The sequence below is a fragment of the Phalacrocorax aristotelis genome, chromosome 16 (genome assembly GCF_949628215.1).
Source record: "Phalacrocorax aristotelis chromosome 16, bGulAri2.1, whole genome shotgun sequence".
In the NCBI taxonomy this organism is placed as follows: Eukaryota; Metazoa; Chordata; class Aves; order Suliformes; family Phalacrocoracidae; genus Phalacrocorax; species Phalacrocorax aristotelis.
Genome location: NC_134291.1, coordinates 9,697,696 through 9,725,454, shown reverse-complemented (window position 1 = coordinate 9,725,454; position 27,759 = coordinate 9,697,696). Strand labels below are relative to the sequence as shown.

General features: G+C 43.4%; 1 protein-coding gene across 1 annotated transcript; it reads left to right on the top strand.

Annotated features, from left to right (window-relative positions):
- RHBDL3 (rhomboid like 3) lies at positions 1–27,415 on the top strand. Its single transcript, XM_075111454.1, has 7 exons — positions 1–156; positions 14,668–14,892; positions 15,612–15,760; positions 20,253–20,365; positions 23,097–23,197; positions 26,255–26,315; positions 27,030–27,415. Exons 2-7 carry the CDS (start codon positions 14,668–14,670, stop codon positions 27,299–27,301), a joined length of 921 nt encoding a protein of 306 aa, XP_074967555.1. The 5' UTR covers positions 1–156; the 3' UTR covers positions 27,302–27,415.
- The last annotated feature ends 344 nt before the right edge of the window (positions 27,416–27,759 follow it).

The following is a 27,759-nucleotide window of genomic DNA, read 5'->3' as shown; positions in this document are numbered from 1 at the left end:
GATCCTGACAACACCGGCTACATCAGCACTGAGAAGTTTCGGTCCCTTCTCCAGAGACACGGCTCGGAGCTGGACCCCCACAAGCTGGAGGTCCTGCTGGCCCTGGCAGACAGCAACTCTGAGGGGAGGATCTGCTACCAGGACTTCGTCAACCTGGTGAGTGCTCTGGCTGGCAGAGTCTGTCAGTCCTTGGCTCTGCTTGTAACTTCGCTGTTGAGAGACCAGTTGCTCTCCCTCCCTGCCCATATCAACACCAGTGTTTGCTGTGTCCGGGCATTGCGTTCTGCCTGGGCTTGCTGAAGCATTCAGTGGTGACTGAATTCTCAAGCCGAGAGTAAAGTTGCTTCTGATTTTTCCAGGGGAAAAGTTTGCATAGGAAGAAACTGTGGGAGCTGTTTTAAGAGCATGGAGCAATAGTTGCTGCTAGTTCAGAGGCTTTTGCTCTCAGTATCAGTTGGTAGCTGTCATAAGGAGCCATTTGTTTAAAGCAGAGGTCTGTCAGTCTGCATGTCTCCTGTTTTATCTAGAGACTTCACCACTTCCAGACAAAAATACATAGATAATGTTGTGTTGACTTGCTGGGTGGAGTCACATTGCACTGCTGTAAGCATAAACAGCAACAGGGATAAGGAGTTTCTAGGTCATGTTCATTTTATCCCAGGTGAGATGTCTCAGACTGCATGAGTCATGATCTGGATACCTCTCTATCTCTGCTAATGAGTCAATTAGTGAGGGGATCTCTCTGTTTCTTGTCAAGGCAGTTTGGTGAGTCAACACAGATGCAGACATGTGGTGTTAGATGCCCAGGATGGCCTAGAAACATTGTTTGCAACATACCTATCTTGAACAGTGGCCATTCCAGAGCTTTTGCCCTGTTCTTGCTCTGTCATTCCCCACCTGAGTCCCAGCAGATTTAGTGCAGCATTAAGAGAAACCTGGGTGATGCAGTCAATGAGCAATGAAAGTCAGTGATGTCTCCAAGGTTTTGCTGGAAAGCTGCATGTATTCTTTATTGCAGAGTACAATAATTTGCATCTCTGTGTGTTCCTGCAATCAACATGGGGATCTGATCCCTCCATTTGTCATGGTCACTCATGCATGTGTTCTTGGTTTAGAAAGAAAGGGTCTTCCATATGTCCTGTCTTTACATTAATCAGAAAAGTATGAGAACAGGGCACAGCTGTCAAGGATCCAGGTCACAACCTCAGTCAGGCTGTGGTCAGTGTGAAGGTGGAATTACTGTGATGCAATGACATAGATCTGCTCTATCTAATCAAGTTGTCTTGTTAGCCCTTTGCATGTATTTAGGTATAGAGTGAAATAAATGTAGCAGCTGTTAAATAGATCACAGTGAGTGTGAGGTTTTCCTCAGCTTCAGCCTAGCAGTGTGGTCAGTAGTACTCTGATCAGCAGTGTGTTTATAGTGACAGCTGCTTGTTCTACACTTTGGTATATTCAAAGTTCCATACAAGCATTCACTAATTGAGCTGCACAACACTTAAGTAGCAGGAAGAAGTATCATCTAATTTCTTTTACAGAAATGATGGCCTAGGGCCAGCCAACACGTTGACTCAGGAATAGAACTGGGTTTTTTCCCTGTTCTCCTTGCTCCACTGAGCTTGGGAGCAGCACAAGCCAATGAGAGGCAGGTGGGAGGTGAAAGGCTTGGACATCCTCTTCCTTTGGGGAATAGGAGATTGTGCCAGCTCACGCCCACCTGATGTGATCTCTGCAAAATGGCAAATTTCCTTCACTACTATTGAATGACTCATGTAAAGAAGCCATTGATTTTTCTGTAATCAGTGTCTCTATCCTCATCTGCATTTTTTGCACTTTCTAATCAATAGGCAATGGAAATGCCAGAATATTAAACTAACTACAGATGACATCTCTCTTCTCACTCCTCCTCTAGTTGCTATTGATTTCCAACATCCAAACTTCTTAGGGCTCCTTCTCTTTTCCCCTAGTTTCCTGCTCCCAAACCTGCCTTTTGAACTTCCTGATGGAAAGAAATAGCATAGTTGACACAGAATCACTGTGAAATTAATTATTTCCTTCACTTTATAGCTGTCAATCCTGGAAACTGTGTGGTGGTGTTTAAGTCCGTGCCTGTGCTTCATGATCATCAGCCATCTCTTTTTGCTCAGGTTAATATGTCTGTTTCAGAAGCTTAGCAAGAATTGATCTGCTCCCAGTAATACTGGTGCTGGATGTGGGGAAGGGAAAGGCTGACCTTTTACTAGATCCACAGAGGTTTTACCAGTATGGCTCTGTGTGTGTGGTTTTCCTTTTCACCATCAATATTCATGAGCAAGTACTCTGACATGATCAGAGAATCTCATGGCCTCTCAAATGTGTCCAAGGTACTGAAACTTTGAGCGAGAGGTAAAATTGCATTAATAAAGCTCTGACCACTGGAGAGGCCTTGAGGGGAGGCGTGGGGCTGGGTATCAAAGATGCATTACAGTGCAGTTGTCAAAGCAGAGGTGTGGAAGGAGGGAGACTCCTCTGTCTGTGTGTGTCTCACAAGCAGTTCTTTTGGTTTCTTTCCAAGCATGGGGATGGAAGGAGCTGATGAGCTGCCTGCTCAAGCTACTATGAAAAAAGTTAACTGTATCCCAGCCAAAACTAGTACAAACATGTGCTGTCTCACAGAACCCAGCAGAAAGTCGAGTTTAACCACTGGCCATCAAGAGAATTCTATCTTCAATGGTCAGCTCCTGGGATATAATATCTTCTCTGTTTTTTCTCTCAGCTTTGCTAATGTTGATGAAAATCAAGCAGGGGGTGTCTTCCTTTTTTTTTTTAGTGTTGTAGAACCCTTGATCTTTGCTGCATCCCCTGGAAGTATGACAATGTGATGCTGCTTATTGTGCAGGGTGCTTGGCTATTTACTAGAGAGTCCGATGCTGAGAGATGCTATTAGTGACCACAGAAGCAGCTGTAACTATGAAATTATTATTTCCAGAAAGCACTACAGGCCATAAACCTCACAGAGCAATAGTGTTAGCACTTTGTTTCCTTCAGGGCACTGCATGTCCCAGAGAGGGCAGTAAAAAAAATGCTTGCACCCATGTGCTCCAACATCATCCTGAGCACCAAGAGCTCTGCCTGCTCTCTCAGACACTGTGATCCCCAACTAAAGGACTGCTATTGAGCAAAGCTGTGTTATCCCCTCATGGCCAAAATGTATTATGAACTTCTAGATGCACCAAAAATGTAATTCTAGGACTTCTCACCTTAATAAGGAGACCCAGATATACCCACACAAAATATATGCCTGGTCTCAACACAGCAAAGCAGCTTAAACTTCTGGAATTGAAAATTTTGCAGGATGATAATAGACCCTATAAATCACTCAGTAAATAATTTGGGTAATGAATAAATTCAAGGAAGCTGAAGACTCCTGGTGTGATCTGCAAACACAATGGGCCAAAAAAAAATCAGATGGGCAACTCATTGGAGATTATTTCTCCTCTGTACGTATGAGATTCATCTCACATGGTTATAAAATACAATGCTGCAATCATATCCATTTCTGTTTCTACACTAGGGCTTGCAAGAAAGTGGTTTCAGATGGGATTTCTTATCCTGTGTCTGAAACAGTGCAGAATAACAAAAGTGTTTCCTGTACAAGTGGAGACATCTTGTGCATTTCTGTTGTCTGGTTGCTTTTCTGCATTGTGAAGAGAGATGCTAAAAATACACAGTGAGGATTCTGGCTATGAACAGCACGGGCCACAGGAGGTCATAATTAACAAAGCTGTTTAACTAACTTTTGCTACTTTTAGAGAGAAGACAGCCAGGAGGTAATTATAGGTGAGATGTTATTTGCTGGGATCCTTGCTGAGCAGTGGTTGCTGCTGGCAGTCCTGTTCTACTTCACATAATATCCTGTGAACTGTAACAGCTGAAGAGCAGAGCAGCAAGGCCCTGGAGAGACTCAGTCTATTATTCTCTGGCTAAACCTTTCTTGTTTTATCTGCCTGGGAATGTGGATTGTTGCTTTGGACAGGCTGGATGGTGGCTTTACCACCTCCTCACACTCTTGGTGTGTTCCTCTTCAGATATGAGCGGAGACAAGGGGGTGCAGTGGAGCTTCTGACACCTTACTTTGCTTGATGGAGAGGCAATATGAAGCCAGTTCAGGCTGTGGTAGTAGCTTATATTCTCTTGTGAAAATCAGGTAGGTGACTTGTAGCCTTGCTCTGGACGAGGAAAAGTTTTAAAGAACCTTGTGTTTAAAAGCAACTCTACAAATCACTGCTGAAACAACTGTGTTGTAAAAGCTGACCTCAGTGCATTCATCATGGTTCAGATTGGATCTGCCAGCCTGGGGCAGGAGGGCTTGAGGAGAAGAGAATGTGGCTGTACACTGGCACTACCCTGGGAGTTGTCCCTAGTGCACACTGAAGGTTTCACTGTCCCTGCTATGGATTTCATGTTCAAAGGGCCAGACTGGAAGTCAGGTGGACCTAAGTTTTGTTCCTGGCTTTGCAATAGACTCACTGTGAAACTTGTGGAAGCCTGTCTATGCCTCGTGGGTCTGTTTCTGCAGCAGATGGGAGGAGGTAGGAGTTGCATCTCTTTTGGGGTTCACAGTTTTGTCAAAGTCAATGGCAGTTCTCCAGCGGAAGAAGACCCAGGTGCTGGGGAACCAGCTCTCTGATGAGCATTTGCTTGAGGAGCTGTGTTGGGTCTAGAAGAGCTGAGGACAAATGCTGTTTCCTGAAGGCAACAGTATTTCAGCATGTTTGGGAGGAATCAGTAAGCTCTGAGGCAGAGTTCATGGCACTTAGGAAAAACAGAACATGCTGCTTCCAACAGAAGTGTTTAGTTGTAGCTTTGTAGTAACTTGAAGCTGATGTAGTATCTCAGTAGTGAGTAGAATATATTAACTAATTTAAACCCACATCTTTTGTTTTCCAGATCAAGAATTAACACCTGCCTTGCTTTCCCTGACCTTGCTGGCTTCTAGGGACAGGCTAATTCTACCTCATTTTCAGTGAATACCACGTTTCTGTTTTTGTTGTTTGTTTTTTTTTTTTTCTTTCTAATGTACTGTGTAACTATAATCGGGTCACCCTAATGCAAACTTTGCTGGTGCTAGGACACGTTACCCTCCAGAGAAAGATTTCCTTTAGTTTTTGTGATTTCCTTTCTGGCTTGCTCAGTGTGCTGCCAGACTGCAAATACTGTCTCTTCAAGTAAAGAAATAAAACTGCAGATGCAGGCTAAGAAATCTGCAGCCTTATAAATGACAGATACGCAGGTCTGTTGGCCATCAGAGGGGGTGAGAGGAAGATATCTTTGCAGAATTTTGTTTCTTCATGGAAGAGCGTGGAACATGATTAGCTGTTGGTGGAAGAAGGCTGTCTTGTGTTATTGCTGTCGAGCTGGATGTTCAAAGGGGCAGTTGTTATGGCAAAATACTGTTGGAATCATAAAACTAAGATAAAATATGGGATGTGAAGGAGATGAAGTGACTACCCAGAGTCTTATGGTCTGTCTACGCCAGTGGATGCTATAGAAATACAAAGGTTAAGATTTAGATGCTAACTTTTCTGTCCTTGGCAGGGTGATCTGCATAGGCGTTTGAAGAGGAAACAAGACTGGCTGAAGGGATAAAATACTTTGGGATTGTGTAACAACCCACAACCAAAAGCAGTGAGCCCAAAGTGGGTTGTGGAATGTTATAAGCGGGAAACAAGCTGGTTCAATGGACGCTTCGGCTTGCGCTATACAGCTTCACCAGTCTATAAAGCTTATTTCGTGGCTTATCCTAATGAAAAAATATATCAAAATAATGAATTCCCATTTTAGTTTTAACACTTTTGTAGACTTGTAAGAGTCTGTAATGCAGTATAGAAAGATACTCAAAGATGCACTCAATTTAAGGATGATTAAACTTAAGCACGTGCTTAAAACAAGCTAATGCCTTTGCACAGCCCTGGGTTGAAGGCCTGTGGGTGTGTAATTAGCATGCCTCGATTTAGTGAAGTTGTGTTGGAAACTTTCCCTTCTAGGCAACTTATTTGAAACTTGTTAAGGATAAAACCTCTAAAATGGCATTGATGGTGTCATTAAATGGTGTTCTCTTGAGGATGTTTCAACCATATTGACTGCAATAGGAAGTGGGGAGTGAGGTTTTTTTGCTCTTTTTCTTCAAAGAGCCAATGGAGTTTAATGAGATTTTAAGCCAACCTATGAAACTAGGAATTAGCAGTCTTGTTCCACAGAGGGATGGCAGTTTTCTCTCTGGTGTCCTCAGTGCTTTTCCCTTTGCTTTGTGAAAGGCACAGAACATAGGCTGGTAGCCATTAAAATACATGTTGTCTTAGAGGTTGCAAAGGTCTTCCATCTGTGAGAGTTTTTTTCTTTGTTCCTTTTTTTTTTTTTCCCCAGGGCCATGTATTTTGCAACTGTTCCACAGACCTGCTGGCCACTTATGCCTCTAAAAGGGGGCATTAAAGCACCTTTTCTGACTTGTGAGTTTTTCTTTTGCAGAGATCTGAGATAGCAGCACACCCTCCCTATCAGTATTCACCAAATGAAAAGTTCACATTGTTTGCATCTGTGGAAAGACTTTTGTCCAAATTCTCAATGTGTTGTTTTATCTTAACAGAGTAGAGGTGGGACATGCCTCCAGGTGGGCATAGGATTTAGTAGGCAATATCCAGCTATGTCAGAAGGATCAGTTCTGCAAGGTGCTGAATGCTTCCCGCTGTTCCCTTAGCTCCCTATTCCCTCTTGCTCCGACTCCAGCCTGCTTTTCCATTGCTTTCCAAGGCTTCAAAAGAAGCTGCGTATATCTTGCTTAAGACATTTTTCAATAATGCATGGCTGGAAGTCATTTGTTCTTATTAGCCACTTACAGCGATAAAAGCAAGGCTTGGTTCTGTCCCTTGTGTGGGTTGGGTGCCTGTAGATTTTTCATGGCTGTCCTTTCTGCTTTGAAAGGTGCATAACTCTTGCCTTTGCTGTTTCAGTGCTTGCAATAGTAACACTTTTACTTGGGATACTTCCTCCAACCTGTCTTGAACTGAGATGAGGGGAAACAGTGAAAGAAGAGCTGTAGCTAGGAAAAGAGATTACTTTTTTTAAAGGAGAAAACATTCAATTTTATCTTTTGGCTTTGTGAGTGTGTTTGGGACAGCACCAGGAGGGCTGCTTTGTCTTCGTGGAGGTGAGCTTTCAAGAAGTTTCATACTGCATTCTTTCTGTTGGATAATGTGGAGGTGAGAGAGTTCCTCTACACCATGGTTTGCTTGGGGTTTTTTTTAATGGTACTTAGAAGTACTTTGTAGCACAGTCATAAAGCAGCTATAAATTCCACTTCAACTGTCTTTGCATGTCCTTTACTGAACCAGTTGACAGCCTGCATAGGAGGCTTAGGTGAACAAGGCATTGCAGGAACTGTATATAATTCTTTATTATCTGAGTCACTGGGAAGATAAGCAATAAAGCCTAAATCTCCAATCCTCAGGGGAATCCCCAGGCAAGACAAGTTTGCCAAAATTAATATCTCCTCTTCCTGCTACATTCTTGTTCATTTTCTAGTGAGTATTTTAAGCTTAAAAGGCCATTGCAGAATAACCCAGGACCGAAGTTCTAGCGGTCTTGTCTGGTGTTTGTCATTTTGTTCTCACTGTTGCTGATCTGGAAATGTTTGTTGCAGTCAAACCTGCAGGTTTTGTAGCTCTATTTCTTCCCCTCTGTGCTTCTAATTAGCTGTGCTGTTGAACTGTGGCAGATCCTCGGCCAAACATCAAAAGGACTTCCATCTGGAGTCCTCTGGGATGTCATTGTTTCCAATGGGACACCCATTTAAGTGCTTCCACTGTCCTTGATTCACTGTCTTGGCTGAAAGTATAGGATTCCTGAGCTCTCTTCCTGGCCTTTATTCAGAGTTACAATAATAAATATTTAATTTTTAAATGGTTGAAAATCTCTTACTCCAATATTTGATCTAATATTATGCTATTATGAGTAAGGAGGAGGTTTTCTCAAGAGATAGATGAGAGTGGTCATGTGATGGTGTCCTTATCCTCCTCTTACCTCTCAATGTATTAAAGCCCTTATTGAGGTGCAAAGTTCTTACTCCAGGGAGTGTGTCCAGAAGGGATACCCCTTCTGCCTTCATGTTGTTTTCCTTCCCATTTTGAAGAAAACTGGTGATTTTTGTTGTTCCAAGAGCCATGTGCATCTCCTGAGGAGGGAAGAAAAGCCATCAGAGGGCCAGGTGAGTATCTTGAAACTTAATAACTGGGATGCAAGAGCTGCTTTTGGAGTGTGATCACCTTGTACGTTGATCAGAGTCCATTAGATACTGGCTACACGTAGCAGCAGAAGAGAGAACTTTCTTCCAAGTGAACTAGTCTGGCAAATAATCATTATGCCAATTAAAGGGGAACAACATAGAAATTTCCATCCTTAACCATCATTCCTCAGCTGTTTCTAATCATGTACAGTTCAAACTTGAGAAGCATGGTGTCAACTTAAGTGGTCGTTTTAATTGTGTATGTATCTAAAATACACACTTGAGTGGGAAATGTTATAAAGATGTTTTAAAAATTTTTGCTTCAGAAAATAAAATCTTGATTCATTTTGGTTGTGGAATCCCTCCCAGCACCAATGAAAAATGGAACAGGTATTGGGGGGGGGTTTGAAGTTTCAAACTCGCTGTGTTTTGACACAACGTTATTTGAACTACAATGTTAGTCTTGTCCTGCAAGCAGTGTTCTCGCAGTTAACCTTGAAATCTGAATGTAGTTTACCTTTTCTAATGGAAGTGCTGGAAAGTCTAAGCCTGGCACATTTATTAGGAGTCCAGATGAAACCTTGAGCAGGGAATGCTTCTGCAATGACCAGGATAATTTATTAGGTCTCTCCTGCCTCTAACTTTTCTTGACTCCCCAGAATAAACCACTGCTTGATCAGAGCAAATCAGGATGTTGGTATTTGCTTTTTTTTTTCCATTTGATACTGTTTGGGAAAGTGCTACCAGGTTGGCTTAGAGGATGTGAACATCTGTGATGGATGAACTTGATGCTGAGCTATGTGTTTTGTGAGAAGCAGTCTTTACCCACATTAGCATTTTGTAGAAGTGCAGAGTGAGGGAAGGAAATAAATGTGAATCTTGAAAGCAAAATTGATTGGAAAGGCTGCATTTGTAAGTAAAGTGGATTATAAAACTGGAGCTGACAGAGTCTTTTAAAAAGCTTGTGCTAACTTCTGATTTAGTGTTCTGTGTCTTGAAGGATCAGAGCTGGAGAGCCGAATGCATTGCCCGTCATAGTGTGGTATGTTTAAAAATAGCCATAGACCAGCCTCAAAGATGCCAATACATAATGGGCAGAAATCCATGTTTTTCAAAACCTCCTGTGTGAGGCTGAATTAAAAGCCATAAAAAGGGTACTGTGCCCCACTCAAGCCATGAAACTGGAGATGGGGAAATGCTACATGACTTGGCTATTGATTATCTGGGGCAGCAACAGTAATACAGGTAGCCAAGAAACCCAGAGAAATTAGTCTGCCAGTGGGAATTGACAGCTTCCATTGCAAGTTGCAGATTTTCTGGGACTAGTTCTAGATTGGTGTGTGTCCTGAACGAGAGTAGGGCTTTTAACTTTACCAAAGTTTGGCACTGTCCCACAGTAGACAGTAAGGACTCTTATCCTAAATCTTGACATTTTCAATGTTGAAGACAGGTTTGGATCTAAGTAGGAAAAAATTTTCCTTTCTGGCAGATGTATCAAACCCATCCTTTGGGCAGAGCTATAGCACTAAGCCCTGTTTTGTTTTGGTATGGTAATACCGAAGGGCAGAGGTGACAGTACATGGTTACCAGTCATGTCAGCTTGGCTATTCTGCAAGGGAAATTTCTTTCTGTCTGCATAATAACTTTTAGCAGGCACAAAGGACTAAGGGAGTGTGTTGTTCCCCACCACTACCTTCATCCCCCACATACTGTTTGCTGTACCCATCTGCCTGCAGCTTTAATATCATGCTCATTAAAGAAGTCCCAGATCAATTGCGTGAAGAGAAGTGGGGTGGGCTGCCCTGAGCTTCTGGAGCCATAATAATGTGCAGGCCAACAATGGGGCTAGTGTTCTTTCAGCTGATGAATAAATACTTGGCTCATAAATACCAATATTATATAATTCCAAAATCAAGTCAGCAAATTGTGACCATATGGGAGACTCTCTGTTTGGGAAGATCTGAGTCTTCCAAAGACAGGCTGAGGAAAATAAGCTTCTCATCAAGAGTTGGTGAGAGCAGCGGTAGTGACTTAATCCTCTGTCTCTCCTCATGCCCATTCCCGCCTAGTTTGAGGTCAACAGCATGATTCAAAGGCCTGTTGGGTTATGTGAGTGGGCCTAAGACTGTTGTGTTGGCTTGAGCCCTGGCAGTGAGCTGTGCTGCCTCTTTGGAGACATTTTCCTCATTAGTGTGATGGGCAATGATTGCAGGTAGGGCACCAGCAGGGTGTGGTCTTACTGAGAGGCCTAATTTTAACAAGTGCTCAGCACATCCAGTCATCCACATTTTAGTGGATTGTGGGGGCTTTTCAGCATGTGTTAGTATGCTCCTGACATTGTGGGTCCCTGCCTCATCTGGGTGTAAAACCACGCCAAAGCTACAGCATTTTGAGGGAACCTGGACCTTCTTTCCGTATCCTCTGCTCTAAAGGAGGCCTGACAAATATTTTTATGTCCTGTCCTGGTGGCAAGAGGTTTAGTTAGTGGTAACAGCTCTGAAGAGTTACAGTTGTAATTATGGGTACCAAAGGCTTTAATTTTCTAGGTAAATTGAAATCTGGCTCCCACTGACACAGCACCTACTGCTGTTGGTGGATGCAGGGATTATCTTGCTCCTTGTCAGTCACGTTCCTTCCAAGGAATCTGCTGGAGTGTCACAATTTGGGAAGAATACACTTGGTGCTGGATACCTCCATGTGTTCTGCAAGACTGCAGCAGTTCGTGACCTGCTCCATTTAATTTGCAGGCAGTTTTCTTGTTGCCTCTTTGCTAAGAGCTGATGAATTTGAATACCCAGTAGACCCTCTATCCTGGGAGAGGATTCCAGCCACCTAAGAAGTTGACTTCAAAGGTATTTTCCACCTCTGAACACTTTGATCCCATGACCTCATATGTGAGTTAGCCATAAATGATTTCTTAGGCATTTGCTTTTGATAGTATTGACAAACCCTAGAAACTCTTAATCCATTTATTTGTTTTTCTGTGCCTATCTCACGGTATCTGGGGGGTCTACCAAAACTCAATTAGGAGGAAGAGGCTGTGCCTTGCTACTTACAAGTGCAGTTGATGTGATACATCATACCTGTTGTTCTGAGAGGCTACCAATGGGCAGTGCCTCATAGTGTATAGAAATAATCTTGCGTGTGTTCAGGCATAAAAGGTCTTTCTCCAGCAGTCGCATGTGCTCCACAGATAGCTGTCAGCATTTCGCCCAACAGCTTCCCTTGCTTTTGTAATATCAATATTTACTGGTTTTTTTCATTACCACTTTAAATAACTCTTGGCATTTTATCATCCAGATGCGGCCAAAAACAACCAATATGGAACACCCTGTAAAAATAATGGGGTGTGAGAACAGGTAGTTGAGAGAACAAAGCTATGACTGTCTTTCGTCATTCCTTGGAAGAAATCACATTGTCATGAGCTTCCATTTTAGCTTCTATGTAGGGTGTGGAAAGTCCTGTGTTTTGGTTTTGTTTTGTTTTTTTTTCACTTTCTTGGAGGAGGGAGGCAGAGCTTTCTGTTGAGCAGAAGGGCTTGAAAGCAGTGCGGCCTAGTGATCAGAGAAGTCCTGCAACATGGATTCTTCTAACTCTAGCGTATGTCCTTGGGCAAGTCACTTAGTGTTGTGAGGTCCAGCTTCCCACCTTCCCAGGAGAACCAGAGGCTTTGTTCATCTGAGGTACAACTTCACAGAATCACAGAATGGTAGGGGTTGGAAGGGACCTCTAGACATCATCTTGTCCAACCCCCCTGCTTGAACAGGTAAGGGATCCTGCAATATCTTGTTCTTAACAAAACTAAGATGGCCTTTCCTGTCTGTTTTGGTTTTAGTATGTTGAAGAACACCTTCAGAAACATCATGCTGATGAATTTGCGTTGCCCTTGCTGTTACTTGAGCTCTTTGGCCAGCATTAGCAGTAATGCAGAGCAGGACACTGAACTGATGGGGCTTTGCTGAATTCAGATGATCGAACTGACCAAGTCCCTTTTTGCCATGCTCAGCAATAACAGACAGGTTCATGGTGCCTGTGTTAGGATCTTCTGCTGAACAAATGCACAGAAATTTCTGTTGTGAGCCTAGCACAGACACAAATGTTGGCAGCCTTTGGAGTTCCCTGCCCATCTCTTTCACCAGTCTCTGCAGTGATGAGGTGATCGTCTGCAGAGAGTGGTCAGCACTTCTTGGTGCTGAACTGCAATGATTTGCTTTGGTTGACTCTGGAAACAGTTATATTTTCCACTGAAGTGCTGCAGCAGGGAAAAGCACTGCCCATTTTGAGGTTAGAGGAAAGTCATGCATACCACTGTAGTTAGAACAAGCATATCAGCAACTTCAGACAACTGTCCGGTATCTTCCTCTGTAGCAGGCAAACTTATAGTTGCAGTCTGAGTTTATTCTCGTCTGCAAGAGGAGCAAAGACAGAGAGAACAGAATGAACTCTGCGAGGGACCATGTACAGTACATCTCTGACAGGCTGTTCTGAACGAACACGGAGCGAAGCCGCCTTCTGTGTACACAGTGAAGTCATTAGGTGGCTAAAGCATCTCACAAATGGGAAGGAAGGCCTTGCACCTGGTGGACGTTTCTCAATGAAAATACTGTCTTTCAATATGAGCAGGCTTTCTTAATGCAACAGATGATCACCAACATTTTTTTCCCCCCTCATCTTCCCTAGTTTTACATAAAAGCTTTTGGATGATAGACTTAAGACTGGAAGAAAGATTTTTGTGGATTTTATTTTTTTTGTTCTTCTTCTTTGCCTTTTCTGCTTTTTTTGCCAGAAGTGTTCTTTTACAGGTGTTTTATGAGCGAAGGAAAGAGAGCACAAAGGTTAAATACCAAGAAAGGAGAAAGAGTTTTTAGGGTAAACCTTTTCCTCACTAAAACAACTCAAAAAGAGCAACAACAACAAAGTTTTCCTCTTTTTTTTTAAAAAAAACTTTAAATAGATCCATTGCCTGTCAACTTTGCTCACATCCATGAATTTCTGCATTGGAGGGACAGGCTGCAAACGGAAGGCTAAGGAGGGATGGGCAGCTGCTGGGAGAGCGGGTTGCAATGCCATCACCTCAGATGGCCCCTTTGCCTCCCTCCAGTGATTATCAGGAGGTGGCTCCCTGCAATGATTACTGTGTTTTAAGCAGCTTGGTCCAGCTTGGAACAATTACTCGGCTGCCTGGGCACTGAGAGCACAAGCCCTGGGCTTTGCTGTATTTGGGTTATTAGTTGAAACCAGTGTGATCCAAGACAACTGGAAGCCAACGCTCTTGAATGTCATCTCTTATTTGGTTCTGGGAGACTGAAAGTGCTGGTCATTTCTGAGATCAGTTAGCAGTCCTTTCAGAAGAAGGACCAGGCTGTCACATTTGCTTTGCTGCCTTTTACTGTAAAAAGTTCCCCCTACAGTGGTCTTTATGCATAGTTAACCTTTCATGCCTTCCTGCCAAAGATTCAGCCAGTACAGATAGTGACTCTAATGCAGCAGATTTGTTTGACATCAGGGCTAATTAGCAATTATCCAAATCTTGGCGCAAGCACTCTCAGACCTGATTTTTATTCCTTTTTTTTTTCCTCCCCGTCAAGCAGGCTAGGCATAAAATTCCATCTGCCTAATTTGCAAATGCAGTTGCTTTAATTATGCACCCAAATAGGGAAAGTGTATGCTCAAACAAATAGATAGCTAATTCTATGCATGTAAGATGATAATGCATATATAAATTAGCTGTATACTCCAAAGCCTGTACCATCTCAAAACCTGCCCCCTCTGAAGATAACTGTTTTAAAAGAAGAAATCCTTTCCTCTTGCAAGTTCACAGCAGCCAAGACAGCCTGTACACCAGTTGAGTTTGTTCTTTCATTGCTGTTGCTCGTGCAGTTGTTTTTTTAATACAAAGGGATAATTTTCTTTGCCCAGAGCGAACTCCTGCCAACAAGGACCAGAATACAAGGGTTAGATGCTGTGAATGTACCTGCTGCTACGCTCAAGAAATTCTCTGTCCCAAGAGATGGCAAGTGCAGGGAAGTGTGATAGAACAGGAGGAGCCAAGGGAAAGAGGACACAGAAATGTGGAGTCATAACTGATGGTGAAGACAGTGGATGGAAGGCTGGCGAATGGGCCAGAGAGCTCAGCCAGGGGCATCAGCAGCCTCTGCTCTGCCTTGCCAATGTTCCACCCTGACCTCATTTATTGGCATTGTAATAGCACACTCCAGTACTGCTTTTCCTCATACCCATGTAGGTCACTCTATGATCATCCTGAGACTTGGTTCCTAAAGCTCCAGCCTAGTGGTGGCTTTCCGGCCTGCCTGGACCTGGTGCTGCCAAACTGGCACTAATCTCCCCGGATGGTTGTGCTAGGCCTTGCTTTGTCCTCATGGTTTCTTTTTTTTCTTTTTACTCAGATGAGCAACAAAAGGTCAAATAGTTTCCGCCAAGCCATCCTTCAGGGGAACAGGAGGCTGTGCAGCAAGGCACTGCTGGAAGAAACGGGACTGAGCCTTTCACAGAGGCTGATACGGCATGTTGCATACGAGACCCTGCCACGAGAGATAGACCGCAAGTGGTACTATGACAGTTATACCTGCTGCCCTCCACCCTGGTTCATGATTACCATCACTATTGTAGAGGCAAGTACCTTAATTCCCTCTCTCTTGGAACCCACACCACACTGCCAGAGGCTTTGCTGGGATGTCATAAAGGGCTAGAGTGGGACTCGTTTAGATCCATACAAGGATAAGTGTGAAGCTGATAGCGGTTTTGGCTTACCTCTGTGTGTGTGTTTAAGTGGAGACTGTGATCCTATCTGTCTCCAAGCATGGTTGTTAGTCATTGAAACAATTTGTATATGAAACTGCAGAATCTGGGAGACTATAGCAAAACTTTTTGAGGAGTGAGGATCTGGGCAATTCTAGGCAAACTGGTAATTCAGGTATTGGAATTAGAAGAAAAATTCCCATACAGTTACCTCTGTTCTGTGATTGGAGAGAAAAAGGAGGGAAGAGAAACTGGATTAAATATTCCACCTTGCTCATCTGTTGCCCAAATGAGATCTTTGGACAGTTGCCAAGTGATGCACTGGAATAAGCGCAGAGCAGGATATAATATGGCACTAATCAGTAGGGTGCTGAGTTCCTCTGGCTCAGTGACTGGTGTGTTACAGAAAGCCATGTATAGTTATACCCATGTGTTGCAGGTTCCTTAAAACAGGGAACTCATGCTGTGTGAAGCTGTAAAATGGGAGAAAAGTTATTGTATATTTTACTTTCTTCTCCATGATTTTGAGCTGCAAAGTGCTTTTCAGTGAGAGAAGGCATTTGCTAACCAAGGAATCTCCCTGCTCTTCTAGGTCGCCTTTTTTCTTTACAATGGAGTGGTATTAGACAGATTTGTGCTGCAAGTCACCCATCCCTTATACCTGAAGAATGCATTACTTTACCATCCTCAGCTCCGTGCTCAGGCTTGGAGGTACCTTACCTACATATTCATGCATGCAGGGTGAGTACTTCCAAACCGTGGAGATTCCTTACAGCTCAAATTCCCCAAAGAGAGGGAGGAGGAGGAAGTGACAGAATCAGCTCAGAAGTAATTTTTTAAAACTCGATTCTAAATTGTGTATAAAAATGTGAAGCTGTCATGGAGTGTTGGGCCATGATGGGCAAACCTTCGCAGCTCTCTGAAGGGAGGAGGCAACATAAGGAACTTAACAGATGCTGCTCTTCTCCCCAGCAGTGTTGGGACCACACCTTCCTCCTATTGTACATTTTCCAGTGTGTGCTTCCTGAAACTCAGCAGATCGAAGCCCAGTGTCACCCTAGAGGAGCTGTGCAAGTGGTATAAGAAGTCTGCAAAGATACTGGACTGGTATTTAAAAACTACATGGTGCATTCTTGCTAGGCTTCCTAGTTGAGGTTGGAAAAGGCAATTAAATTCCCTGTGCCTAGGGTATGTCATCACTCAGTAATGTTGTCCCTTCTTTAGGGACTGAGATAATGCCTAGAAGCCTGAGTCAAGATCGAACTCCCATTTTGTATGCATTGTACAAAAACCAGTGTTCCTGAAGAGCTGATGATCTTGACTGACCGGATGGACGGAGAGTGGTCCATCTAATGTAAAATGAAGGGGCACAGTAAAATGAATCCTCCTTCATCCTATGGGAGGTGTGTAGCAGATTTGGAAAGAGAATGCAAAGTGTGGGTGTTCTAATTCTGGGCTTCTCAACTGTGCTAGTCCTCCCAAGATTCAGGGAGACTTAATTGTGTGATGTTTGTGATGCCGTGGTGATGAGAGTGTGTCACAGGAAAGTTGATCCCTGTACAGAACACTCTACCTCCTCTGAGCAGTTTCTCAGATCATTATCTTCACACATTCCTGGCAGATAATTGCAATTTTCTTTAATTCTGTCATTGAAAAATCACAGCAACAAGCTTTTTAGCAGTAGTTTGTAGTTTGAAACTGGATAAAGAGTCTTTGTTCTTAAATAGAACAAATATTCTTATCAGTCAATGTTCTCCTATGAAGGGCCAGAAAGATCAAGCTGATCTGTTCCTTTTTCCATGTCTCTGGTGGAAGACATGCTGTTGCCTCTTCTCTGCCATGGAATAACTGCCTAAGTGTGTAACTGCCTTTGAGCACAGATGTGCCCCAGATCTCTGGATAAAAATCATAGGACAGAACAGACTCCACCCAAGGGGAGAGTAGGAAAAAATTTATAGATGAAACTTCTGAACGTGGCAACATCTGTATTCTACATGCTAAATCGCTCCAGAAAGTCCTGTATACAGGTTTATACCTGTATACAGGTTTCAATATGCAAGTGGAGACTGTTTGGCTTAGCTGTGAGGCTGGTTATGTAAAGTGAGAATTGGAAGTTTCCATCACTGAGGATGTGGGGAAAAACAGACTTGTAAAAGGAAGAAAGGCTTGATTTTATCTAATGTTAGCTAATTTGTATCTGGGTTTTCTTCTGGTGGTGTTGTTCTATTATATAACTTATATAACCGCAGATTACTTTGGGATACTTTTGAAGAGAAGCACCTGCACAAGGACAATTCTTGCAGCATTTAAATGTCTTCCAGTATCACCTGTGGCATGCTTTCCTAACCTGTGCAAGGTCACGCTTTCCTGTAGCAGGCAGTACTTTGGCACTCTTCACACTTACTGGCTGAAAAGTAGCTCAGGTTTATTTCACATCTGTGGCTGGCTCAAAGTTGAACAGAGGGGAATGTGGTGTGCAGGAGACTCATTGGTTTTTGTGATGGATTCCAAGTTCTTTAGCTACATAGCCTTCAAAACAATGGGGGGTCCTGCTGGAACAATAAACCCCATGATTTATCTACAGTATCTGGAGTTAGGCTAAATGTTCATTTATTGCTAACTTCTGTGAGTTAAGTTCCTTTCATATCAGGAGAACAGATAAATCTTGGAAAGGTAATAACATTTGTTAGTGGAAGCCCATCATTCTCCTCTTGGTTTCAAATGAGAGGCTAACACAATGCCGCGGGGTCTATTGTTATCCTGCTTCCAGCTGAGACTTTAAAATGGTAATGCAGGCTGCTCCTTAATTTAGTGCACTCAGTCTGGTTTTTCTGAAGAGCAAATGACAGCCGGAAGGTGTCAGTGAAGACAGCAGTTGCTAAGGTTTGGCTGGCTGTGCCTCTAGAAAGATTCCAAAAATGCATGGGCTGTGTGTTGGTCCTGACGGAGGGAGCTTTGTCAAGGGCTGAAAAGGCAGGCAAAGTTGTAAATTCTGCCCTTCTGCTTTCATGGAAAGCAGACGTTGATTATCTGGGGCCCACGCATTTGTAACACTGCCATAACTAATGACTTGCATTGATGCTCGGTCCCATTTGTTTGGTCCCGGGGAAGGAGTAAGTCTTTAATAAATCAATGAAATTGTCATTTCAAGAATGACGCGTTCAGCACTGGTAAAGGCTAATTATATTTTATGGGTGCTTATTGACTGTGGAGCCTTCAAAGCTCTTAGCATGATGGGAAGGAGAATTGAATGGGATTGCTCCTGGAAAGTCTTTTAAGAACAGCTGTGAGCCAGGGCAGTCACTCTGGAGTCTAGGATAAACTTTGCTGAGCTCTTACAAAAGCTTCCTTTGAAAAATAAGGCCTGGTGCTTTGTGTGAAGCTGTCAGGTGCTGCCTCATGACGTTGACTGTGTGCCAGCCAAAGCTTCTTCCCCCCGCTCTGTAAAAGGGCACTTGGATGCTTTGACTCTTTTCTGTGATCACAGTTTGACCTTTGCTGGTTGTTACTAATTTAGTTCCTAAGTTCTGCGAACACACAGGATCAGAACGGGTGCCAGAATATGCCTATGCCCAGTGGCTTCAGAAACCTTGAGCAGGGTAATAAAAACACTCAGTTACATGCAGGAGTTTCCCATGATGACAAAATGCAGTGCTGAGTGTCTTCTGCAGGAGAGAAATTTATCCTTGGAGAGAAAGTCAGTGGAAACAAACCTACTAAGATATCCAGAATTCACCGTTTCCTGCAGTATCATTTCTAGCGTTTTTTTGCAGTCCGACTTTAAATTCTCATTTATGAGACTGTTCTGTCATTACTGCATCTCACCATCAACGTTTTTCTCTGATGTATATGGGAAATTGCTATGGTAACATGAAGAAAGACCAAAACAGTGAAAATGCACATAACTTAAACCAAAGATTGCTAGTGGCTGTCTGTGAGCATCCTTTTCTTGTATAAAATAGGACGTAGATTTTTAGTACTTTAGCTATTTTGCGCTCTTTCACCCAAAAAAATGCTAGTCTTCTGTGCTAAGAGTACCACTGTGCCATTTAGGTCCACCTGCTTTGTAAGCAGATTTGGGCACTCTTCATACAGAGAGCACTACAGCCCTGGGTCCAGTGTGATGTGGCCATTCAGCAAGGTCACAGCCCCGTAGGCCCAGGGTAAATCTCAGACACTAGGGCAGTGTTGAGAGGGACCCTGTTCAGGGGCCTGGTGCTGCTGTTACATCACTGGAAGATCCTGAAGATGGCAAAGGCGCAGGTAAATATTTGTATTGAGCTTTGAAAAGTAGCAAGACAGTTTTGTTAAGTACTGTTGATTAGAACAACAAAGAACTTGCTTTGAAGCTATTGACACAGTACCGGAAAAAACTGCTGCACTGGAGTCTTTATCAAATAAGCACATCTTAGCTGTGCATATTGCAGCCTCTAGGCTGCAAGTGGTCCTGCATGTCCTGATGTGCACAGCAGGGTTTTTTCTACAAGAGCAGCCTTGGCCCAGCTTTCCCCCTTCTGTTCAGCAGGAGTTTTGCTATTGACTGCAATGGGAACAAGGGTAGGTGAACAGAGGGCTTCAGTGAATACATCTTGTGTCTCACTGGGCATCTAACCAGAGTCAAAAATGCCCTCTGCTTCCCGTTCTGACCATGACCACATTGAAGCAGGGAGAGCAGAAAAGGGCAAGGGTCAGATAGCAGAAACAGTAATGTGGCATTATGTGCCATAAGAAAATGGCAGCTGTCTTAGGACTGCTAGGCTTACCTTGCTCTTGACTTAATATCTCCTACCCATCATGGCAGTGTAATATATGCAGGGAAAGGCTGTATCATTAGGAGGGGAGAAGAAAGGAGCAGGTCAAGTTTCTGGCTTCTGTTCCAGGCTTTGCTGCCATCTTGCTGCTTTTTTTGGATAAGTCATTTAACTTCTTCAAACAAACAAACCAAAACAAACAACAACAACAACAAAAGCTTACTAAGAACCAAACATGCTATGAGGTCTGTGGCTGAAAGGACCTGAGAAGAAGATAATGAGCAGCAGGAGGGAAGAAACATTGCTGCTCTCAGTCTGATTTTTTTTTTTTCCCCAGGAACCATTGTTTTTTCCCCAGTGTTACAATCTGCTTTCATGAAGCGGGTGCTATTTGATTTCCTTTCCATGATATCTCTGTCTCAAGTGTAGAGAAGGGAGACAAAGTTAGAAAAGAGGACAAATGTTGTTTTTCCTTGCCACAGGATAGAACACCTTGGACTCAATGTTGTCCTTCAGCTCTTGGTTGGGGTTCCCCTGGAAATGGTGCATGGAGCTGCAAGGATCAGTTTTGTGTACGTTGCTGGAGTTGTGGCAGGTACGTGACACCTCTGGATGCCCCAGATGGAGAAGCATCTGAAAATGGTCTGTGCTGACTTTTGTCTAGGAGAAATGTTTTGTGACATTTGAGTGTAGGAGAAGAGCAGTCACTGATCTTCTGTGAGTTGAAATTCTTTTGGAGGCTGGAAGTGGGAAATATGCTATAACTTGACATCTGTTTCTAACTAGCCACGGGCTCTGTGTTTAGGAGACCTGCAAAAAGAGCACCAAAAACCTGTTACTTTAAAATAGCCTGGATTTAGATGGTCTTCCTGAATGTGGAGGTCATGCTGTTCCTTTCCTCTTGTGTCCCACAGAGGCCTAGAAGAAAGGCAGCATCACAGGCATCCCTGCATGAAGAGTCTTTTTTTTTTTTTTTCCAGGTCCTGTGCCAGTTCTTTCCTCCATTTGTCCTGTGCTGTCTGCTTTCTACAGCCTGAGTAAGCAAGAAGTATTTGGTTGTAGGTTGTGAGCAGTGCACAGGAATCTGGAAATTAATTTAATCATGAAGCCAGGGGTTTTGATTGATTTTTAGTTTGTGCTGTATTGCTTTTATTTATGTTTGGCATTTCCAGCAGTTTGGAGGTGATGGGAGTTAGCTGACAATAGATCAACATCTAATTAAAACAGGAGGAGAGTGTGAGAACAGCCAAAGGCTTCACAGTGGAACTCAGACAATGATTGACTGCCTTAGTGCAAGATTTATAGTGATTTTTTTTCCAGCTACTTAACTTTATTTTTTCCATAATGAGCAGATAAAGCCTGTGTAAAATAGGCTGCATTGGGTGCTAATAAATCCTACCAGGAGAGTGACTGTGGAAACAATAATTGGACTAGGACACAGGGCTAGGCATGGTACAAACACCATGCTATTTAATGCAGAGAAAGGAGTTAGAAGACCACCTCCACTGTCCCTTGCCTGTTATTTTAATAAGCACTAAAGCGGTCCCCAATCTGCAACTTTCCAGACGTAAGCTTTCCTTCATAGATACATGTACCAAACCCTGGGGCTTCATTTATATATCTGTAAATACACATAACCCGTCTGTGCCAAGTAAGCAGACCAGGTTGGCATTGAATCTGCTGCAGCTGAGCCCAGGCAAGCACTGCGAGTTGCTAGTTACCTCTCAGATTCCTGTGGCTGTGGACTTGCTGGCAGGGTCCACAGGGCCAGAGGCAGGTTTTACTGGGCATTGGGCTGGGCTGAACACCCAGAGCTCTGGAGGCTTGTAGCCAGTGCCTGAGTGAGGCCTACTAGCCCACTTAGTGTTATTGGTTCATTTCTGCTACACAAATAATCCTTTTTTTTTTTTCACAGATGAGCTATCACATCCTCATAGGCTTGTCTTTCACACCTTACCAACCTATCAATTGTGGAAGAAAGTGCCAAATGGAAAGGGGAAACTTCCCTTCTTAGTGCAGGATGGAACAACAAATGTCACCGAATAGTCCCACACAGAAAAGCATCCCATGATACCCTTCCTTGTTTGAGTTGTTAGCCAATTACTAAACATGCTTTATTCTTTGACATGCCAGGAGAGAGAGAAAGAGGCATACTTATGCTGAGGATCTGACAATATAAAGATAACACAGCTCTTAAACAATCGGGAATAAACAGTAAAATGTAGACACAGGCCACAATGGCCACTCCCTACTTTTTATGTTTGTTTTTTTTTTTCCTCAGTCTGGCTTTACTAAGAAGACATATTGAGACTGAGATTGAGAGACTTAAGGTATATGCTCAGTGCAGTGTCCAAGGACTTAACTGCAGGTTCTCATTACTCCTTTCTTAACTTCTCATTAACTTTTTCCTTAATGGCAGTGTTTAAGAACTGAGAGCCTCAGGCCATACAGTGAAGGAGGGACCTAGCAGCAGAGTTGGCTGGTGGAACCTCAGCACTTTCTTGACCCAGAATCAGCGGAGCAATTGGCAAAGAAATGTGTTAGATTACGTACTACCGAGGACGCTCTCAAGATTTGCCATTGTGTTTTTTTTCCCATTCCTGCTCTTCACAAAGATCTTTGTTATCCCTGCCTTGTGACACCAAGTCTGCCTTTGTTTCTCTATCTCTTAAATTACTCTTAAAGTTTGCAGCAAAAGGAGCTTTGAGCAGATCCAAGCCTCCAGCTGGGATAAGGAGCAGTGTCTGTGTTTGGATGTATTGATATTAGTGGTGTCTTTACGTGACTGACCTGTCATTTTGCTATCTTGTGTTTACTGCCTCCATCCAGGTTATTTTTAGCTAGTTTTACTCTGAAGTTTTATAAGTAACCGGCTGTGCTTTGATCAGAGGCCTGTGCTAAGTTACAAGTTCCCAGTTCCTTCTCACTGTGCAAATATTTGTCTTGCCAGCACGGGAGCTACTTCTATTTTATCTTCAGGTGAGGAACAAGACACAGGCATTTGTCTGTCTCCTGCATCCTTTTTATTTTAATCAGGGTATAAGTGCCTTTTTGCAGCATAGGTTTGAAGACACGTTGCTGCATTATTTGGCTGCTTTTAAAGTAGGTGCAACAGAATCAATCCATCACTGTCTTGGCAGTACTACAGGACTGAGTTAGCTTCACAAATCAATTGATTCCCCGCCCCCCTTTTGCCCCCTTCTCTTTATCTGTATATTACTGACCTGAAGCAATTAGCAAAAAATAGACAGTAGCAGGGATGTAGGGTAGGAAAGAGTGTGTTTATTTGGCTGGCAATTGTCACAAAACCTTGTTCTTTCTTTCAGGGTCCCTGGCAGTGTCAGTAGCTGATATGACTGCGCCTGTGGTGGGCTCCTCTGGAGGCGTGTATGCTCTTGTCTCAGCTCACTTGGCCAATATAGTCATGGTGAGTACCAGAATGACTGTCTAACCTCTTCGGAAGTGAGTCAGGTCTGGTGGCCCAAAGGGATTGGGAATAGGGCCTAAGCCAGCTGTTGGTCATTCAGAGCTTGCCCCAGTCAAGAGTCTTGTCCTAGCAGTGTGGTCCTGGAATGGAAATGTTATGCTGCAGTTGGTGCCATGACTGGCAGCTTGCCAGGAGAGGCCAAAGATGCTGGTAATCCAAGATTTATTAGTGTACTCCAGGCTATCAGCTCTCCTTGCAAGGGCTGACAAATGTTTGGAAGAGCTGCTAACCGGCTCTGCAGAAGCTGCAGGCTTGTTTCTGTCTGCATGCGCCATGTGATGTTAGCAGCTACCTAAGGAAATTTAGTATTTGGTGAATTTGTATGCAGAATATCCCTTATCTCCATTTGTAAAACCCAGGCTGAGGCTGAACCCTGGGCATACTAGTGATGCATCTTTTTGCCATTTCACCTAATGAAGTACTTTGAAAAGGCCAGTGAATACCAGCATTGCTATTCCTCTAAGATCTGGAAACAGGACCTCATCCAAGGTCTTCAGCTAGGTGGTGGCAAAGCCCAACGTATCTGCCTGTGTGACTCCTAAGCTGACTGCTGGGCAAAAATGGCTTTGCTGAGAGACCTCATTTTTCTGTGGTTAGGATTTGTGTGGTGGTACAGGGCTGCATGTCTGTCCTGTACCAGCAATGTCAGAGCAGGATAACCATAAAAATGATGGTAATGTGGCCTGCCCTGGGGTGTGAGTGGGAAGATAACGTGGGTCGGCTGCAGTAGAGACAGGAGGTCTGTTACGAGTGCTGGAAAACATGTCAGTGTGGCAGCACTTGTGTCAAGCCTAAAAGAAACCCTTGTATTTAATGCTTGTATGCAGTGATGTCAGCAGTCTCGAGCGCAACTCACAGTGGTGCTGTTCCAGGCAGCCTTTGTAGCAGCTGGGAGCAGGGAAGTGAGTGGTGTCCTGAGCAGAATAGGTCTCCTTTGCTGTCTTCAAGCTTTTTAGAGCATGAATGATCTGGGGGCTGTTGCCAGATTAGGACAGTAGAGTGTCTGGCAGAGAGATAGGGAGCAGAGGAGAGGTGCTACCCCTATGCCACGGCGTTTCTCCTGGCAAAATGCCTCCTCATGTACAGTTATTTTCAGTATGATTTGTGTTCCCTGCCACTGGGCCAACAGCAGCAGCAGGGAGTTTCCTCTGCCTCACAGGATGGTAACACAGACACAGGGTTTCTTCACAGTGAGATTCACAGGGTCAGAGGGAGACATTGGAGGAAATTTTGGTTTGCTTTAGAGGAAGAGGCTCTGCCAGAGGTGTGTGGAGACTCTTCACCAGTTGCCTTACCAGACTTCTTAAAACAATGCAAAGTGGCCTGTCATTTTACTACTCATCGGCCTCCTCCAAATCTATTTAGCAATTACTACCTTAGCATCTATATTTCTCCATTTTCCACTGCCTCTTTTCTCATCTGAAAGTACTTTTACCGCCCTTCCCATTCTGGAGGAGATTTTTGCTTTACTTTCCCTCTCTTCTCTCTCTCTGCTCACTTAGTATCTGGATGTGATGCTTCTGCATGGTGAAAGACATGCTGGCCATTTGCTGGTAAAGCACACAGTCTTGCACAGGTGCTTTGAGTGTGCTGGGAAGAGGAGGAACTGTTGCAGGGAGGGTCTCTTGAATCTCCTGTTCCCTTGTGCCTCCTGGTAACCAAAGGAAATGAAAACATTCCTGCTTGTAAAAAGAAGTTTTCTTGGAATTAAATACATAAAACAACCAATGGGGAAGCAATAAAGCATGTCACCCTAAGGAGAAGAGTAAGAGGAGGAACTGTAAACAGCTACATGGAAATGAAAACTGAAGGAAGCAGCACACTATTAATCAGCATGAGTTCAGAGCCTTCTGACTGGGTTAGGTGTCTCAGTGGAGAGACAAAATGAGTTACTTATTTTGTATGATTGCATTTTTGCAGTCACAGAAGTGGTTTATGGACAGATCCCACACAAACCTTGAATATATGTATAATGTATTGCGGAGTATTTCTTTAGCAGGCTGAAAAGTCACTGGGTGCCATTAAGGTTAGACTGAAGAGTTTACAAGCATTTCTTCTTTTACTTTCTCAGCTAACCCTGTATTCCTTCTGGCTAACTTGGTATCTCACACTGCTTTCAATGGGCAAAATTTTATTTAGTCACTTAATGTTGGCATACATCTGAGTTCACCAGAGCATGATCTCTTTTTCTGCTCGGAAATTTTGTGCAAGTGTAAAAGGAGGAATTTAAACATTTCTCCCAGAATTTCTGACTGTCATTCAGAGATTCTTATTCCACTATATTGATTAATGACCAAGCCTGAAGACAGAGGAGGCCAAATGCAGGGTTTCTTATGGCACTGTTTCCTTGGTATGCTTTAACTGAGGTCTTTATTTTTTGTGGGTGCTCTGCAGAAGATCCAAGTTGCAGAATTTAAGGGAGCCTGAGGTGCAGGCAATAGCACTGGAAAAGTGCAGTAGGGCTTGAATGCACTGAGAAATTGCCTGACAGGTGACAGTGTTGGGCTTGCAAGTGATTCATGATGAGCTGTGTGATGTTAACCAGAATGATGCTTGTGTTGAATGCTAGCTACTACTTAAAATAATTTTATTTGATGTGGCCTTAATACAACAGGGTTTTGCTGGGTAGGTAAATTGAAATATTTTCAGAAGTCAGAATTTAAAGTGAAACATCATACTAACATGTTAAAAATTAGTCAGTCTGAAGAACAGAGAATAGCAAGGATCTCAGGCAAGAAAAGTCAGTAAGACTGACAGGCAAAGAAGTTGTGGACTGTCCATAACTTGGACATGTCTGTATTATATCCTTTATGATTATGTTCTCTGAGATTGACAGAAGTGTGTTGAGTGGAGAGTTCACAGCTAGGCGGCAAAGGCAATGAAAGGGGCTTGTTTTAAGGGATGGTCACCCTTCATGCTCTTCCATTGCAGAGCTGAATGTAAAATCCCTCTAGGTTTGCATGCAGCATCACTTTGTTTTCCTTGTCTCTTTTCCAGAACTGGTCAGGAATGAAGTGCCAATTCAAACTTCTGCGCATGGCTGTTGCCTTGATCTGTAGTAAGTATCATGCAATACTTGGCCCACATGCAATCCTGTTTCATTCGTCCTTGTTATAAGAGTTCATGCTGATTCAGAGAGTTTTGACTTTGCAGCAATTTTGCTAGGAACTTGCGGCTGGACCTTCTGGCAGCAGAAGCCACATCACTCGCAAAAATGCAGATTTTGGCTTTCAACACAAGCATTTGTAAATGAGGATTTGTTGTAGCTTCTGGCATTTGTGAAGACCTGGGACTTAAATGTCTTTTCTTTGAATTCACAAACAAGCATTGCTTTTGTAATGATAATACTTAGGTTTCCTAGAGCACTTCCTATCTAGGATGGCAACAGCATTATACACCCATTAATGATTTATCTTCCGGTCATATCCCTAGGGTGTCACGATAAGGGAAACTAGGCTGTGGATTCATCTTAGACAATTGTCTTCAAAGTCGTAACTTTTTTGTTTAATGGTTCTGGTATAAATTTTGGAAGGCGAGTATTCCCCCACCTGTCTATGCTCCCACAAACCCAGACCACTTACCAGCCACTGGGGAGACCTCATGCCTGTGCACCACAACCCTTACATAGTCGCAGCTTCCCAGCTCTCCTCTGCTCACTGTACAAGGCAGCTTCTCCCTTTCCATCTCTTCAGGGATGCAGCATGTTGCCTGCAAGATGGACTTAAGATGGGATAGACCTAGACAATTAATTCCTTTTCCTTCTTTGTTCCAGTGAGTTTTGAATTTGGAAGAGCTGTGTGGCTGCGATTCCACCCCTCTGCTTACCCACCGTGCCCACACCCCAGCTTCATGGCTCACCTAGGAGGAGTGATGGTTGGAATCACCCTCGGTGTCATCATCCTGAGGAACTATGAGCAAAGACTCCAAGATCAGACTTTATGGTGGATCTTCCTTTCTATTTATGTCATTTTTGTCTTGTTTGCCATATTCTGGAACATTTTTGCCTACAGCCTGTTGGATCTAAAGCTACCTCCCCCTCCTTGAAAGCATGGGACAGAAAACTCAAGAGCGGAAGTCATCTGTCAGCTATGTTAAATGTGTGAAGATGGAGGATCTATTTTTATATTTAACTTAGGGGAGGATAATTCTTCTGAATGCAAGTGTTTTGCTGGAGGAGATGCTTAAGATCTCATGAAAGCATGGGCTGATCAGTTTGTTCACAAATCTAGCAGGTATTGTAGTACTGGCTGGCCTGGACCCTGCAGTTTCTCCACTGCCAGGGCTCCCACTGGGTAGCTTGTACCTGGGCACTTGTCACTTGGTTTGTTAGCACACATCAATATTTTGTATGAGGTATTTGTATTTTCCAGGCCAGTGCTGGAATTATGGCCAGTTGTTGAATGAATCTCCTCAATGTTACTGAACACTAAAAGGGAAAAAGAGCAGAAATTTACTAATTAGAGACTCGCATGGTACTCACAGGCAGCTTGGGTTTGGTTTCT

Excerpts from the sequence above, each read along its gene's own strand:
- RHBDL3 (XM_075111454.1), top strand. The coding sequence starts at position 14,668 with ATGAGCAACAAAAGGTCAAATAGTTTCCGCCAAGCCATCCTTCAGGGG. Across the intron at positions 15,761-20,252 it reads TACATATTCATGCATGCAGG|GATAGAACACCTTGGACTCA; the intron begins GTGAGTACTTCC and ends TCCTTGCCACAG. Across the intron at positions 23,198-26,254 it reads ACTTGGCCAATATAGTCATG|AACTGGTCAGGAATGAAGTG; the intron begins GTGAGTACCAGA and ends TCTCTTTTCCAG.